At 47.7% G+C, this 16240-nt stretch overlaps 1 protein-coding gene across 5 annotated transcripts in view; it reads left to right on the top strand.

The window, feature by feature from the left end:
• The window catches only part of RAPGEF1 (Rap guanine nucleotide exchange factor 1), a 259536-nt gene that overhangs the window by 218269 nt on the left and 25027 nt on the right, over positions 1-16240 (top strand). For all 5 annotated transcript variants that reach the window (XM_063936770.1, XM_063936771.1, XM_063936772.1 and 2 more), the window contains 3 exons: positions 10036-10159; positions 10551-10626; positions 12207-12291. In XM_063936770.1, coding sequence (XP_063792840.1) covers positions 10036-10159; positions 10551-10626; positions 12207-12291 — 285 coding nt within the window. The remainder of the gene's footprint in view (positions 1-10035; positions 10160-10550; positions 10627-12206; positions 12292-16240) is intronic.

Raw genomic sequence — 16240 nt, forward strand, 5'->3', positions numbered from 1 at the left:
CCTTGGCTAATAAGCGTACCTCTAGAGACCTCTACTTCCCGTGCACCAGATTTAGGCCATCCCATCCCATGGTGTAAGGTTTGCCTCCTTCCCTCCTTGCTAAGCTGTAGACCAGCAGGTGTTGCCTTAAGTCACAGCAGTGCAGTAATCTACCCCTAAATGACAAATGCAGAAATAGTATAGCACAATATTTTACCTCCTTTCGTATGTGTCTGCGTTATTCCGCATTGCCAAAATCATTTGGCTTCAAATGTTTGTTGCAGTCTCGCTATTCCATCTATGTTCCGTTCCGTCTCAACGACTCCCTTATTGTACCAAACCAAAGTCTGGGGCAGAGTAAAGGTAACTCTACCTGCATCTCAGTTTTGTTTGCAGACACTGAATTGCTCAAAATACTGACTTTAGTACAGGTCAGACTGGGGACAATGATGTAAAGTTTGCACAGAGCCCATACATCTCCAGTATGGTGAATGGCCATTGGGAGAAATTGTGTAGCGGGGAGCAGTCTCTGGTGGAGGGTGTTCCAGCGTTTCCCTGCAGGACACAGTCAGCAAAATACTACTTTTTAGCATGGAGCTTCTTATGTTCAGACCATTCGTTAGCAAAATAATCTGAGTGATGTTGTATAGGGATCAGTAGGATTTACCGATGATCGGGATGCCGGCCGTCAGTATACCAACAACAGCATCCCGGTCATTAGTATGCCGGCAGAGGGGTGAGCGCAATAAGTCCCCTTGCGTGTTCGATGGCTCGCTGCACCCGCCCCATTTAGCCGGGATTCCATCTGTCAGCATGGTCAGCGGTTGGGATCCCGGCATCTGCATGCTGACTGCCAGGATCCCGACTGTCGGCAGCTCAGCTGCATACCGTTGTATATAAGCAACGGTGTATTTAAGCGGGGGTGTAGATAGTGTAATATAAGGGATGGTATATAAGTAGTGTAGATAACAGTGACGTGTGGTGGGATGAGGCAGAGCCTTTCCTGTCATACTAACGTATACACCAGATGTTTGACTATATAAAGTAAAAGAAAAATACAAATAATATATCATAAATATCTTCTTTGCATTCTAATATTTTTTTATAGTCAAAACTCTGAAATAGTGTATGGCAGGTGAGGCAGTGCCTATCTTTTCCGCACACATCTGATCAAAACTCACCAAATTTCCAGCAGTATATACTGCTGCACCTGTGTATAATGCCCACATCAACCCTTGATGGTGTGAATGTAAACGATGGTGTAGACAATGTATATAAGTGATGCCAACCATGGCACTCTAAATCAACAAGACACCTACAAAAACTGTCACGTAAAGTAGAACGTCAGTCGCGGAAATCTCAGAATCCAAGTGACTTTCTCACATATAAGACTACCTACCACTCCTATCGTCAGGCCCTGGACACTGCCAAACAAACATATTTCCAATCTCTCATCTCTTATCATGCCAACAACCCCAAGCTACTTTTTAATACATTTAAATCACTTCTTTACCCTCCCTCACCTCCCCCACTAGCTACTATCCGTGCACAAGAACTTGCTTCCTACTTCAAGGATAAGATTGATAAAATCCGAGATGAAATGGTATGCTCTAACTCAGCCAGTGACCTGCTCAATTCCCTACCTGAACCCTCTGGCACTTTCTCTTCATTTGATCCCACAAGTGAATATGAAGTATCAACACTCTTTTCTCTGACGTCCTAGTGGATGCTGGGGACTCTGTAAGGACCATGGGGAATAGACGGGCTCCGCAGGAGACTGGGCACTTTAAAGAAAAGATTAGGTACTATCTGGTGTGCACTGGCTCCTCCCACTATGCCCCTCCTCCAGACCTCAGTTAGAATCTGTGCCCGGCCAGAGCTGGGTGCTCCTAGTGGGCTCTCCTGAGCCTGCTAGTTAAAGAAAGTATTTGTTAGGTTTTTTATTTTCAGTGAGCTTCTGCTGGCAACAGACTCACTGCTACGTGGGACCGAGGGGAGAGAAGCAAACGTATCTGTTCACAGCTAGGTTGCGCTTCTTAGGCTACTGGACACCATTAGCTCCAGAGGGTTCGAACACAGGCAGCTGTCCTCGGTCATCCGTTCCCGGAGCCGCGCCGCTGTCCCCCTCGCAGAGCCAGAAGAACAGAAGCTGGAAAGACAGTGAAATCGGCGGCTGAAGACTCCTGTCTTCATTTAAGGTAGCGCACAGCACCGCAGCTGTGCGCCATTGCTCCCACAGCACACCACACACTCCGGTCACTGTAGGGTGCAGGGCGCTGGGAGGGGGGGGGGCGCCCTGGGCAGCAATTTGAGTACCTTGTGGCATTAAACTACATATATACAGTCAGGAACTGTATATATGTAAATCCCCCGCCATTTTCTATCACTGAAAGCGGGACAGAAGCCCGCCGCTGAGGGGGCGGGGCCTTCTTCCTCAGCACACCAGCGCCATTTTTCTTCACAGCTCCGCTGGAAGGACGCTCCCCAGGCTCTCCCCTGCAGTATCCTGGTAGCAGACGGGTAAAAAGAGAGGGGGGGGCACACAAATTTAGGCGCAAAAGTTATATTTCAGCAGCTATTGAGTAATCAGTGTATACCTGTGTTTTATAGCGCTGTGGTGTGTGCTGGCATACTCTTTCTCTGTCTCCCCAAAGACCTTTGTGGGGTCCTGTCCTCAGTCTGAGCATTCCCTGTGTGTGTGCTGTGTGTCGGTACGGCTGTGTCGACATGTTTGATGAGGAGGGTTACGTGGAGGCGGAGCAAGTGCAGATAAATGTGGTGTCTGTGCCGACACCTGATTGGATGGATATGTGGAAGGTCTTAAATGACAATGTAAACTCTTTACATAAAAGGTTTGATGACGTTGCAGCCGGGGGACAGCCGGGCCCTCAACCCGGGCCTGCCCAGGCGCCTCAGAGGCCGTCAGGGTCTCAAAAACGCCCACTATCTCACTTGGTTGACACGGATGCCGACACGGAGTCTGACTCCAGTGTCGACGAGGATGAGGCACCATTACAGCCTAAAATGACCAAGGCCATCCGATACATGATTATTGCAATGAAAAATGTTTTACACATTTCAGAGGATGACCCTGTCCCTGACAAGAGGGTACATATGTTCGGGGAGAAAAAGCAGGCAGTGACTTTTCCCTCGTCTCATGAATTAAATGAGTTATGTGAAGAAGCGTGGTCTTCCCCTGATAAGAAAGTGGTAATTCCCAAAAGATTACTAATGGCGTACCCTTTCCCGCCAACGGATAGGTTACGTTGGGAATCCTCCCCTAGGGTGGACAAAGGCGCTGACGCGCTTATCTAAGAGGGTAGCCCTGCCGTCTCAGGATACGGCCGCTCTAAAGGAGCCTGCGGATAGGAAGCAGGAGGGTATCTTGAAATCAGTGTATACACACTCTGGTACTCTACTGAGACCGGCTATTGCTTCAGCCTGGATGTGCAGTGCTGTAGTAGCATGGACAGATACTCTGTCGGAGGGGTTAGATACCCTGGACAGGGATACCGTATTGCTAACCCTTGACCATATTAAAGACGTTGTCTTATATATGCGGGATGCCCAGAGGGACATTTGCCTGCTGGGCTCTAGAATAAATGCAATGTCCATTTCTGCCAGGAGGGTCTTATGGACTCGGCAATGAACAGGGGATGCCGACTCTAAAAAAACATATGGAGGTTTTGCCTTATAAGGGTGAGGAATTGTTTGGGGACGGTCTCTCGGACCTCGTATCCACAGTGACAGCTGGAAAGTCGACTTTCTTGCCACAGGTTTTCTCACAACCTAAGAAAGCACCGTATTACCAAATGCAGTCCTTTCGTTCTCAAAAAAGCAAGAAAGTCAGAGGGGCATCCTTTCTTGCCAGAGGCAGGGGTAGAGGAAAGAAGCTGCACCATGCAGCCAGTTCCCAGGAACAAAATTCCTCCCCGGCCTCCACTAAGCCCACCGCATGACGCTGGGGCTCCACAGGCGGAGCCAGGAGCGGTGGGGGCGCGTCTCCGAAACTTCAGCAATCAGTGGGTTCGCTCACAGGTGGATCCTTGGGCTATACAGATTGTATCTCAGGGATACAAGCTGGAGTTCAAAGTGACCCCCCCCCCCTCACCGTTACCTAAAATCTGCCTTGCCAGCTTCTTCCACGGAGAGGGAGGTAGTCCTGGCGGCAATTCACAAGCTGTATCTCCAGCAAGTGATGATAATGGTACCCCCCCTTCAGCAGGGAAAGGGTTACTATTCCACACTGTTTGTGGTACAGAAACCGGACGGTTCGGTAAGACCCATTCTGAATTTAAAATCCTTGAACATTTATATGAAAACGTTCAAGTTCAAAATGGAATCGCTCAGAGCGGTCATTGCAAGCCTGGAAGAGGAGGATTTTATGGAATCTCTGGACATCAAGGATGCGTACTTGCATGTCCCCATTTATCCGCCTCACCAGGAGTACCTCAGGTTTATGGTACAGGACTGTCATTACCAATTCCAGATGTTGCCGTTTGGTCTGTCCACGGCTCCAAGAGTATTTACCAAGATAATGGCGGAAATGATGGTACTCCTTCGGAAGCAAGGAGTTAGTTACCCCGTACTTGGACGATCTCCTCATAAAGGCGAGGTCCAGGGAGCAGTTGTTGCTCAGCGTAGCACACTCTCAGGAAGTGTTGCAACAGCACGGCTGGATTCTGAATATTCCAAAGTCGCAGCTGATTCCTACGACGCGTCTGCCCTTCCTGGGTATGATTCTGGACACAGAACAGAAGAAGGTGTTTCTCCCGGAGGAGAAGGCTCAGGAGTTGGTGACGCTGGTCAGGGACTTCCTGAAACCAAAACAGGTGTCGGTGCATCACTGCACGCGGATCTTGGGAAAGATGGTAGCGTCATACGAAGCCATTCCCTTTGGCAGGTTCCATGCCAGGATCTTTCAGTGGGATCTGTTGGACAAGTGGTCTGGATCGCATCTTCAGATGCATCGGATGATCACCCTGTCCCCGAGGGCCAGGGTGTCTCTTCTGTGGTGGCTGCAGAGTGCTCATCTTCTCGAGGGCCGCAGGTTCGGCATACAGGACTGGGTCTTGGTGACCACGGATGCAAGCCTCCGCGGATGGGGGGCAGTCACACAGGGAAGAAACTTTCAAGGGCGGTGGTCAAGTCAGGAGACTTGTCTTCACATAAACATAATGGAATTAAGGGCCATATACAACGCCCTGAGTCAAGCGGAGCCCCTGCTTCGAGGTCAACCAGTGCTGATTCAGTCAGACAACATCACGGCGGTCGCCCATGTAAACCGCCAGGGCGGCACAAGAAGCAGGGTGGCAATGGCGGAAGCCACAAAGATTCTGCATTGGGCGGAGAATCACGTGCAAGCACTGTCAGCAGTGTTCATTCCGGGAGTGGACAACTGGGAAGCAGACTTCCTCAGCAGGCACGACCTCCACCCGGGAGAGTGGGGACTTCATCAAGAAGTCTTCGAGCAGATTGCACATCGGTGGGAACGGCCACAGGTGGACATGATGGCGTCCCGCCTAAACAAAAAGCTAAAAAAATATTGCGCCAGGTCGAGGGACCCTCAGGCGATAGCTGTGGACGCACTGGTAACACCGTGGGTGTTCCAGTCGGTCTATGTGTTTCCTCCTCTTCCTCTCATACCCAAGGTGCTGAGAATAGTAAGAAAAAGAGGAGTGAGAACAATTCTCATCGTTCTGGATTGGCCAAGACGGACTTGGTACCCAGAGCTACAAGAGATGATCACAGAGGACCCATGGCATCTGCCTCTCAGACAGGACCTGTTGCAACAGGGGCCCTGTCTGTTCCAAGACTTACCGCGGCTGCGTTTGACGGCATGGCGGTTGAACGCCGGATCCTAGCGGGAAAAGGGTATCCCGGATGAAGTAATTCCTACACTGATAAGAGCTAGGAAGGATGTGACAGCTAACCATTATCACCGTATATGGCGGAAATATGTTGCTTGGTGTGAGGTCAGGAATGCCCCTACAGAGGAATTCCAGCTGGGTCGTTTTCTGCACTGCCTACAGTCAGGTGTGACTATGGGCCTCAAATTAGGGTCCATAAAGGTCCAGATCTCGGCCCTATCCATTTTCTTTCAAAAGGAACTGGCTTCACTGCCTGAGGTTCAGACGTTTGTAAAGGGAGTGCTGCATATTCAGCCTCCTTTTGTGGCACCTTGGGATCTTAACGTTGTGTTGGATTTTCTGAAATCCCACTGGTTTGAGCCACTTAAGACCGTGGAGCTAAAATATCTCACGTGGAAAGTGGTCATGCTGTTGGCCTTAGCATCGGCTAGGCGGGTGTCAGAATTGGCGGCTTTGTCATGTAAAAGCCCCTATCTGATCTTCCATATGGACAGAGCAGAATTGCGGACTCGTCCCCAATTTCTCCCTAAGGTGGTATCATCGTTTCATTTGAACCAACCTATTGTGGTGCCTGTGGCTACTCGGGACTTGGAGGATTCCAAGTTGCTGGACGTAGTCCGGGCTTTGAAAATTTATGTTTCCAGAACGGCTGGAGTCAGGAAGACTGACTCGCTGTTTATTCTGTATGCACCCAACAAACTGGGTGCTCCTGCTTCGAAGCAGACTATTGCTCGCTGGATCTGTAGCACGATTCAGCTGGCTCACTCTGCGGCTGGATTGCCGCATCCAAAATCGGTAAAAGCCCATTCCACAAGGAAGGTGGGCTCTTCTTGGGCGGCTGCCCGAAGGGTCTCGGCGTTACAGCTTTGCCGAGCTGCTACTTGGTCGGGTTCAAACACATTTGCTAAGTTTTACAAGTTTGATACCCTGGCTGAGGAGGACCTTGTGTTTGCTCATTCGGTGCTGCAGAGTCATCCGCACTCTCCCGCCCGTTTGGGAGCTTTGGTATAATCCCCATGGTCCTTACAGAGTCCCCAGCATCCACTAGGACGTCAGAGAAAATAAGAATTTACTCACCGGTAATTCTATTTCTCGTAGTCCGTAGTGGATGCTGGGCGCCCGTCCCAAGTGCGGACTTCTTCTGCAATACCTGTATATAGTTATTGCTTAATAAGGGGTTATTGTTATGAGCCATCCGTTGAATGAGGCTCAGTTGTTGTTCATACTGTTAACTGGGTATGTGATTGGTGTGGCTGGTATGAGTCTTACCCTGGATTCCAAATCCTTTCCTTGTAGTGTCAGCTCTTCCGGGCACAGTTTCCTTAACTGAGGGCTGGAGGAGGGGCATAGAGGGAGGAGCCAGTGCACACCAGATAGTACCTAATCTTTTCTTTAGAGTGCCCAGTCTCCTGTGGAGCCCGTCTATTCCCCATGGTTCTTACGGAGTCCCCAGCATCCACTACGGACTACGAGAAATAGAATTACCGGTGAGTAAATTCTTATTTTCATCCTCCTACTCCACTACCTCTGCTCTTGATCCTATACCCTCACAGGTCAGTAAAACTGTCTCCTGTGCTTATCCCAACCTTAACTAAAATCTGTAATCTCTCTCTCTCTCTACTGGTATCTTTCCCTCTCTGTTTAAACATGCAGTCATTACTCCCATTCTAAAAAAACACAACTCTGACCCAAACACACTCTAACTACCGTCCCATTTCTCAGCTACCCAGTCCCTCCAAGCTACTTGAGAGGCTTGCCTACACTCGCCTTACACACTTTCTTAACTCGCACAACTTATTGGACCCACTTCAGTCAGGCTTCCGTGCCCAACACTCCACAGAGACGGCACTGACCAAAGTAGTGAATGATCTAGTCACTGCTAGATCAAAAGGCCATTACACACTACTTATTCTTCTAGATCTCTCTGCTGCTTTTGACACTGTTGACCACTCTCTTCTCATACAAATACTACAATCCCTAGGTCTTCAAGACACAGCCCTTTCTTGGTTCTCATCCTACCTATCTAATCGCTCTTTCAGTGTTCACTTCTCTGATTCTACCTCCTCTTCTCTACCTCTATCAGTTGGAGTACCTCAAGGCTCAGTCTTAGGTACTCTGCTTTTCTCAATCTATACCTCCTCTCTTGGTAAACTAATCAGCTCCTTTGGAATCCAGTATCATTTGTACGCTGATGATACTCAAATCTACCTATCCTCCCCAGATTTGTCACCACCAGTATTGGCTCGTGTCACTGGATGCCTGTCTGCCATTTCATCTTGGATGTCATCTCGCCACCTCAAACTCAACATTTCCAAAACCGAATTAATTATTTTCCCACCAGCTAAGAGTAGATACCAACCTGATATCTCTATAACTGTTGACAATGCAACTATCCACCCCACCCCACAAGCTTGTTGCCTAGGTGTCACCCTTGACTCTGAACTGTCCTTAGTTCCACACATTCAATCTGTCTCTAAATCATGTTGCATGCACCTTAAAAACATATCCATAATACGCCCTTATCTTACACAAGACACTGCAAAAACTCTAATCCATGCACTCATCATCTCCCGCATTGATTATTGTAATAGTCTCCTTACTGGTCTTCCCAAACATAGGCTATCACCACTTCAATCCATTTTAAATGCAGCTGCGAGGCTAATCTTCCTCGCCATACGTTCTTCATCTGCTGATCCGCTCTATCAGGCCCTGCATTGGTTACCGGTTTTCTACCGTGTCAAATATAAAATACTTTTACTTACATACAAGGCTATTAACCAAACTGCACCATCATACATCTCCTCACTCATCTCAAAATATCTCCCTACCAGATCTCTCCGCTCTGCACAAGATCTGCATCTCTCATCCACATGTATTACCTGTTCCCACTCAAAATTACAGGACTTTACCCGGGCTTCACCCACTCTGTGGAATGCACTCCCACGCACAATAAGACTCTCCTCTAGTCTCCAAACCTTTAAACGTTCTCTGAAAACTCATCTCTTCAGACAAGCCTACCAAATTTCAGACCCACACACATAACCTTCACAGATTCCCTATCAAGTTACATCCCCTCTGTACAGTCCACATAAACTCACATTTTGTCTTCCAACATTGCTGGGTGATCATATCATATACAACCCATTAAGAACCTAGCAACCTGGGGAACCATTATGTAACCGGTAGCATCTATCCTTGTGTATCAATGCCTATTTCCCTATAGATTGTACGCTTGCGAGCAGGGCCTTCCTATCTCTGTCTGTCTGTCTTTGCCCAGTTTTGTTCTATAATTGTTGTTCTAATTGTAAAGCGCAACGGAATATGCTGCGCTATATAAGAAACTGCTAATAAATAATAAATAAATAAATGGTGCGTATATAAGCGATGGTGTATATACAGAAGTGTCCTCGTACATCTAGCCTCAATACGCCACACAGCGGGAGATGCCTGGCGTCAGTGAGCTGACAGCTGCTGAAACGGTACGTCAGTGTTTTCCTGAAATTCACTGTAACGAAAGCATTCTGTATGCAGATACAGCCACAGAATATGGGCATGCCGCATGTCATTTTAATCAGCAGAGTCTGCTCGTGTGTCCTATTCACATAGTGACGCGATTAAGGTGCATTTTAATGGAAAATGTTGCACATAAAGATGCTTGGCGCTACTACTACAGCATTCTATGACTAGAAGGGCTGTTTAGCGTGCAGGGATGTAAGTGGACACATCTGTAGTGTGTGTATATAAACGATGATGTATAAGTGTATATAAGCAATGGTGTCAATCAGAGGTGGGGCTGCAGTGCAGTCCAAAATTCTAATTGGTGGGAGACACCAACTTCCAGCGAGTCCCAAACAGCAATTTTTGGCAGCATTTAGGGGTGCAGTTGGTGTGACTGTTCTGCAGCCCCACCTCTGAAGCCACTACTGGTGTAGATCGTGTATATAAGCGATGGTGTGGATAGTCTCGTGCTCCTGATGTTTTCCTGAGTGTGCGATGACTTGCATGGCTGGAGATACAGCCTTGTCTATTCACCATTATGCATCCATGTATTATATTAATGCAAAGGAACGACCACCAGTAGTATGTAGCTCCTCATAGTACTGGGTGGTATTAGTTACACTCCAATGTGAATGGACACCAATATCCTTATCACAGTTGTTACAGCCTATCTTTCCCACGTTCTCAGGCCGCCAAACTCTCCTGATGGACACGATGAAGAACAGGAAGAGGCTGAAGAAAGTGAGGAGACGGAGGAGCTTTCTCTTGTTGACCACAATGAGATCATGGCCAAGCTTACGCTGAAACAAGAGGTGAATTATGGCTTAGGCTAGTTACACTGTACCATAACCCACACAGTGGCACAATGTTTAGCTTTGCTGCCCTGTGGCATTTATGTTTTGGGTTAGATTCCAACCAGGGCCCTGTGTGGAGTTTGTATGTCCTCCACCTGTCTGTGTGGGTTTCCAACTTTTACTGTGGTTTCCTGTCACACTTCGAAAACTTACTGGTAGATTTATTGGCTTCTATTAATTTTTAACCCTGGTGTGGACATGTGCTAGGGATTATATTTTGTAGGCTCCACTGATCCAGGGACTGATGTGAATGACTAAATATTCTATACAAAGCACTGTGTATATATGTGTGCGATATATAAAGAATGACATATAAAGAATGGTTATTAAATACTACATCTTTGAATAGGGTGATGATGGTCCGGACGTGAGGGGCGGTTCTGGGGACATCCTTCTTGTCCATGCCACGGAGACAGATAGAAAAGGTAATGATCACCTTACACATACCTCTAACAGCTAGAAACCTATTCCATTATCCAGCTATATCCACAACAAAACTTGTTACTTTTAACTACCATTGGCAGAAGGAGATGCATTCAATATCCCGGCGCTCAGCATACCGGCGCTGGGATACCGACACCTATTCCTCCTCTTGGTGTGTCCACGACACCCCTGGAGGGAGAATAAACAGCATGGTGTGCGTAGCACGTCACTGGAGGCAGCGAGCCCACGAGGGTTTTTTTTGCGCTTGCTCCACTGTTGCCATTCTGGCACTCTACAACCCGCATTCGGGATTCTGACTGCCAGGATGACGGGCGCCGGTATATAGACACCTACCGTGCAGAAGTCACTCGAGGTATTTAAAGACGGAAGACCAGCTCTTGCACTGGTGTGCTCTATCCATAAATACACTGTTACAAGCATGCTGTGCATCCTCTCAGTGATGTCATTTTCTGCTATACTCTAGATCTAGTTGGCAAATTCTTCTCATGACTTCTGTCACCATTCCACTCAAATATCTGGTTAGGCGAGAGGCTGTTACTGAATTCATTTTGGATGAGGACCGACCCCAGGCTCATCTTGTGGGGGCATAATGTATGACCTGATGGTTTCTGTCAGCTGCGGGCGGACATACATGAAGTGCTTTCTTATGTTTATCAAAGGCATGACAGTGCTCCACTGCAACGTACGTACCTAGAAGAGGAACATACAAGGTAGCGACAGTAAATGCTAGATGTGAAAGCGAAGGTTAGGGAGAGCGCTTGGCATCTAGGAGGAGACAGGAGAAGTGAGTCTGAGAGGAGATCGGGACAGGAGCCAGTGTGTACTAGAGTTGTATTGGTGGGTACATGGAAAAGGCTTTTGGAGGTGGGTTATTTAGATTGTGTTTAAGGATTTGAAGGCTGGGAAGAGAAGCCTGATGGGTAGCGGGAGATCTTTTAGGTGGGAATGGTTAACAGACCAGATTTAGGAGGGCGTGAAAGGAGAGTAGATTGTATGAAATTATTTTTGCCACTTTATGGGCCATGATGAGTAGTTTGAATTCGATCCGGGAGAATGTGTTCCCAGTGCTGGGAGTTGTGTGCTGGGGAAGGCAGCATGCATAAGATGGTAGCTGATGGAATGGATAAGGTTGCGAGGTACTAGTATATATCATGGGTGGAGGCATCAGGTCTGCGAGAAGGACAGAGCCAGAGTAAAGGATGGCACCAAGGGGTGTGTGTCAGCGCTATCCTATTTACTGTTCTAACCACACAATTATATAATATATTTAAAAGTTCAAAATGTAAAGATGTAAGATACAAAGTGCCGGAGTAAAGCACTGTGACAGTATCTTGATTGCCCTGTGCTTGGGCCACAATGTTGATCTGGATATCTGTTCTCCTCAGTAAAGGCAAGAAGATAATCTCTTGTACTGATCTGTCTGCCTTTCAGTGACTATAGGTCTTCATGTTGCTTTGATGTGTCTACATGTAGAGTTGGAAATGTTTGTGTTTAAGCTTTTTTACTTTTGTACTCTGGCCTATACAGCCTACTTATAATGACTTTCTGTTCTGATTTACAGATTTGGTTCTATATTGTGAGGCCTTTCTGACCACATATCGGACCTTCATCTCACCAGAGGAGCTGATTCAGAAGCTACAGTATAGATATCCTTTGCCGAGTCTGCAGATCAGAGGGTGGGGCTCAGCTTTATGGTGGTTACTGAGTATAGGCCATTTGTCTTACGGCAGGTATACACAGGGCTAGGACAGCTGGGAACATGCTCAACCTTACATACAGCCAGTAGGGTGATGATTAGGGATTGCTGATCACTTTCAGCCAGAAGGGGAGATGAATCAAGCCTTGGAGAGAGCTAAAGGGAGTAGGGAGTAGTTGCCAGAAGCGAACAATCAGCGTCTCTCATAGAAGCTGACTGGATACTCTGTGCAACTTCACTTTGTCTCTCCAAGGCTTGATTCATCTCCCCCACAGTGCTGATAATGTAGTTATTTTACTGTTCTATAAATTGGATATTTTACATGTTTGGGGATACAACAAAACTTCCTCTGCTCTGTATTCAATGCATTTGTATGGCAGAGTAACGAAAACCGAAATATTTTATCTGCTAATAATACGTGGCGTATTGTCTAGGAGGTCATGTAGAAAACAAGCAATCTGAGATGGCCCATGCACAAGATGATTCATACAAAGACAGAAAATCCCTGCTGAGCTCTTACTGTGTACGTAGGTTTGCTGGGCTGGTGCTGCCCCCTGTTGTTTACTACTGTAATCACCTCACCACATCTGTAGAAATACTTTTTTACATTGAGAGAAAAGAAAACCCATTCACCTAATCGATGATCCTTACACCTTCAAAAGCCATATTTCTCTATCATCCTAGTGGATGCTGGGGTTCCTGAAAGGACCATGGGGAACAGCGGCTCCGCAGGAGACAGGGCACAAAAAGTAAAGCTTTAGGATCAGGTGGTGTGCACTGGCTCCTCCCCCTATGACCCTCCTCCAAGCCTCAGTTAGATTTTTGTGCCCGGCCGAGAAGGGTGCAATCTAGGTGGCTCTCCTAAAGAGCTGCTTAGAAAAGTTTAGCTTAGGTTTTTTATTTTACAGTGAGTCCTGCTGGCAACAGGATCACTGCAACGAGGGACTTAGGGGAGAAGAAGTGAACTCACCTGCGTGCAGGATGGATTGGCTTCTTGGCTACTGGACATTAGCTCCAGAGGGACGATCACAGGTACAGCCTGGATGGTCACCGGAGCCTCGCCGCCGGCCCCCTTGCAGATGCTGAAACGAGAAGAGGTCCAGAATCGGCGGCAGAAGACTCCTCAGTCTTCTAAAGGTAGCGCACAGCACTGCAGCTGTGCGCCATTTTCCTCTCAGCACACTTCACACGGCAGTCACTGAGGGTGCAGGGCGCTGGGAGGGGGGCGCCCTGGGAGGCAAATGAAAACCTAATTTGGCTAAAAATACCTCACATATAGCCTCCGGGGGCTATATGGAGATATTTAACCCCTGCCAGAATCCGTTAAGAGCGGGAGACGAGGCCGCCGAAAAAGGGGCGGGGCCTATCTCCTCAGCACACAGCGCCATTTTCCCTCACAGAAAGGCTGGAGGGAAGGCTCCCAGGCTCTCCCCTGCACTGCACTACAGAAACAGGGTTAAAACAGAGAGGGGGGGCACTAATTTGGCGTTAGAAATATATAAAAAAGATGCTATAAGGGAAAACACTTATATAAGGTTGTCCCTATATAATTATAGCGTTTTTGGTGTGTGCTGGCAAACTCTCCCTCTGTCTCTCCAAAGGGCTAGTAGGTCCTGTCCTCTATCAGAGCATTCCCTGTGTGTGTGCTGTGTGTCGGTACGTGTGTGTCGACATGTATAAGGACGATGTTGGTGAGGAGGCGGAGCAAATTGCCTGTAATGGTGATGTCACTCTCTAGGGAGTCGACACCGGAATGGATGGCTTATTTAGGGAATTACGTGATAATGTCAACACGCGGCAAGGTCGGTTGACGACATGAGACGGCCGACAAACAATTAGTACCGGTCCAGACGTCTCAAAAACACCGTCAGGGGTTTTAAAACGCCCGTTTACTTTAGTCGGTCGACACACACAGACAGGGACACTGAATCCAGTGTCGACGGTGAATAAACAAACGTATTCCTTATTAGGGCCACACGTTAAGGGCAATGAAGGAGGTGTTACATATTTCTGATACTACAAGTACCACAAAAGAGGGTATTATGTGGGATGTGAAAAAACTACCGTAGTTTTTCCTGAATCAGATAAATTAAATGAAGTGTGTGATGATGCGTGGGTTCCCCCCGATAGAAGATATGGGCGGTATACCCTTTCCCGCCAGAAGTTAGGGCGCGTTGGGAAACACCCCTTAGGGTGGATAAGGCGCTCACACGCTTATCAGAACAAGTGGCGGTACCGTCTATAGATAGGGCCGTCCTCAAGGAGCCAGCTGACAGGAGGCTGGAAAAATATCATAAAAAGTATATACACACATACTGGTGTTATACTGCGACCAGCGATCGCCTCAGCCTGGATGTGCAGAGCTGGGGTGGCTTGGTCGGATTCCCTGACTAAAAATATTGATACCCTTGACAGGGACAGTATTTTATTGACTATAGAGCATTTAAAGGATGCATTTCTATATATGCGAGATGCACAGAGGGATATTTGCACTCTGGCATCAAGAGTAAGTGCGATGTCCATATCTGCCAGAAGATGTTTATGGACACGACAGTGGTCAGGTGATGCAGATTCCAAACGGCACAAAGGTGTATTGCCGTATAAAGGAAGAGGAGTTATTTGGGGTCGGTCCATCGGACCTGGTGGCCACGGCAACTGCTGGAAAATCCACCGTTTTTTACCCTAAGTCACATCTCTGCAGAAAAAGACACCGTCTTTTCAGCTTCAGTCCTTTCGTCCCTATAAGAGTCATATCTGCCCAGGGATAGAGGAAAGGGAAGAAGACTGCAGCAGGCAGCCCATTCCCAGGAACAGAAGCGTTCCACCGCTTCTGACAAGCTCTCAGCATGACGCTGAGACCGTACAGGACCCCTGGATCCTACAAGTAGTATCCCAGGGGTACAGATTGGAATGTCGAGACGTTTCCCCTGCGCAGGCTCCTGAAGTCTGCTTTACCAAGGTCTCCCTCCGACAAGGAGGCAGTATGGGAAAAAATTCACGAGCTGTATTCCCAGCAGATGATAATTAAATTACCCCTCCTACAACAAGAAAAGGGGTATTATTCCACACTATATTGTGGTACTGAAGCCAGAAGGCTAGGTGAGACCTATTCTAAATCTAAAAAAATTTGAACACTTACAAAGGTTCAAATCAAGATGGAGTCACTCAGAGCAGTGATAACGAACCGGGAAGAAGGGGACTATATGGTGTCCCGAGACATCAGGGATGCTTACCTCCATGTCCCAAATTTGCCCTTATCACTAAGGGTACCTCAGGTTCGTGGTACAGAACTGTCACTATCAGTTTCAGACGCTGCCGTTTGGATTGTCCACGGCACCCCGGGTCTTTACCAAGGTAATGGCCGAAATGATGGTTCTTCTTCGAAGAAAAGGCGTCTTAATTATCCCTTACTTGGACGATCTCCTGATAAGGGCAAAGTCCAGGGAACAGTTGGAGGTCGGAGTAGCACTATCTCGGATACTGTTACAACAGCAGGGGTGGATTCTAAATATTCCAAAATCGCACCTGATCCCGACAACAAGTCTCCTGTGCTTAGGGATGATTCTGGACACAGTCCAGAAAAAGGTGTTTCTCCCGGAAGAGAAAGCCAGGGAGTTATCCGAGCTAGTCAGGAACCTCCTAAAATCAGTGCATCATTGCACAAGGGCCATGGTAAAAAAACGGTGACTTCCTTCGAAGCAATTCCAGTCGGCAGATTTCATGCAAGAACTTTTCAGTGGGATCTGCTGGACAAATGGTCCGGATCGCATCTTCAGATGCATCAGCGGATAACCCTATATCCAAGGACAAGGGTGTCTCTCCTGTGGTGGTTACAGAGTGCTCATCTTCTAGAGGGCCGCAGATTCGACATTCAGTTTTGGATGTTGGTGACCACGGAG

Source organism: Pseudophryne corroboree, chromosome 8, assembly GCF_028390025.1.
Source record: "Pseudophryne corroboree isolate aPseCor3 chromosome 8, aPseCor3.hap2, whole genome shotgun sequence".
NCBI lineage: Eukaryota > Metazoa > Chordata > Amphibia > Anura > Myobatrachidae > Pseudophryne > Pseudophryne corroboree.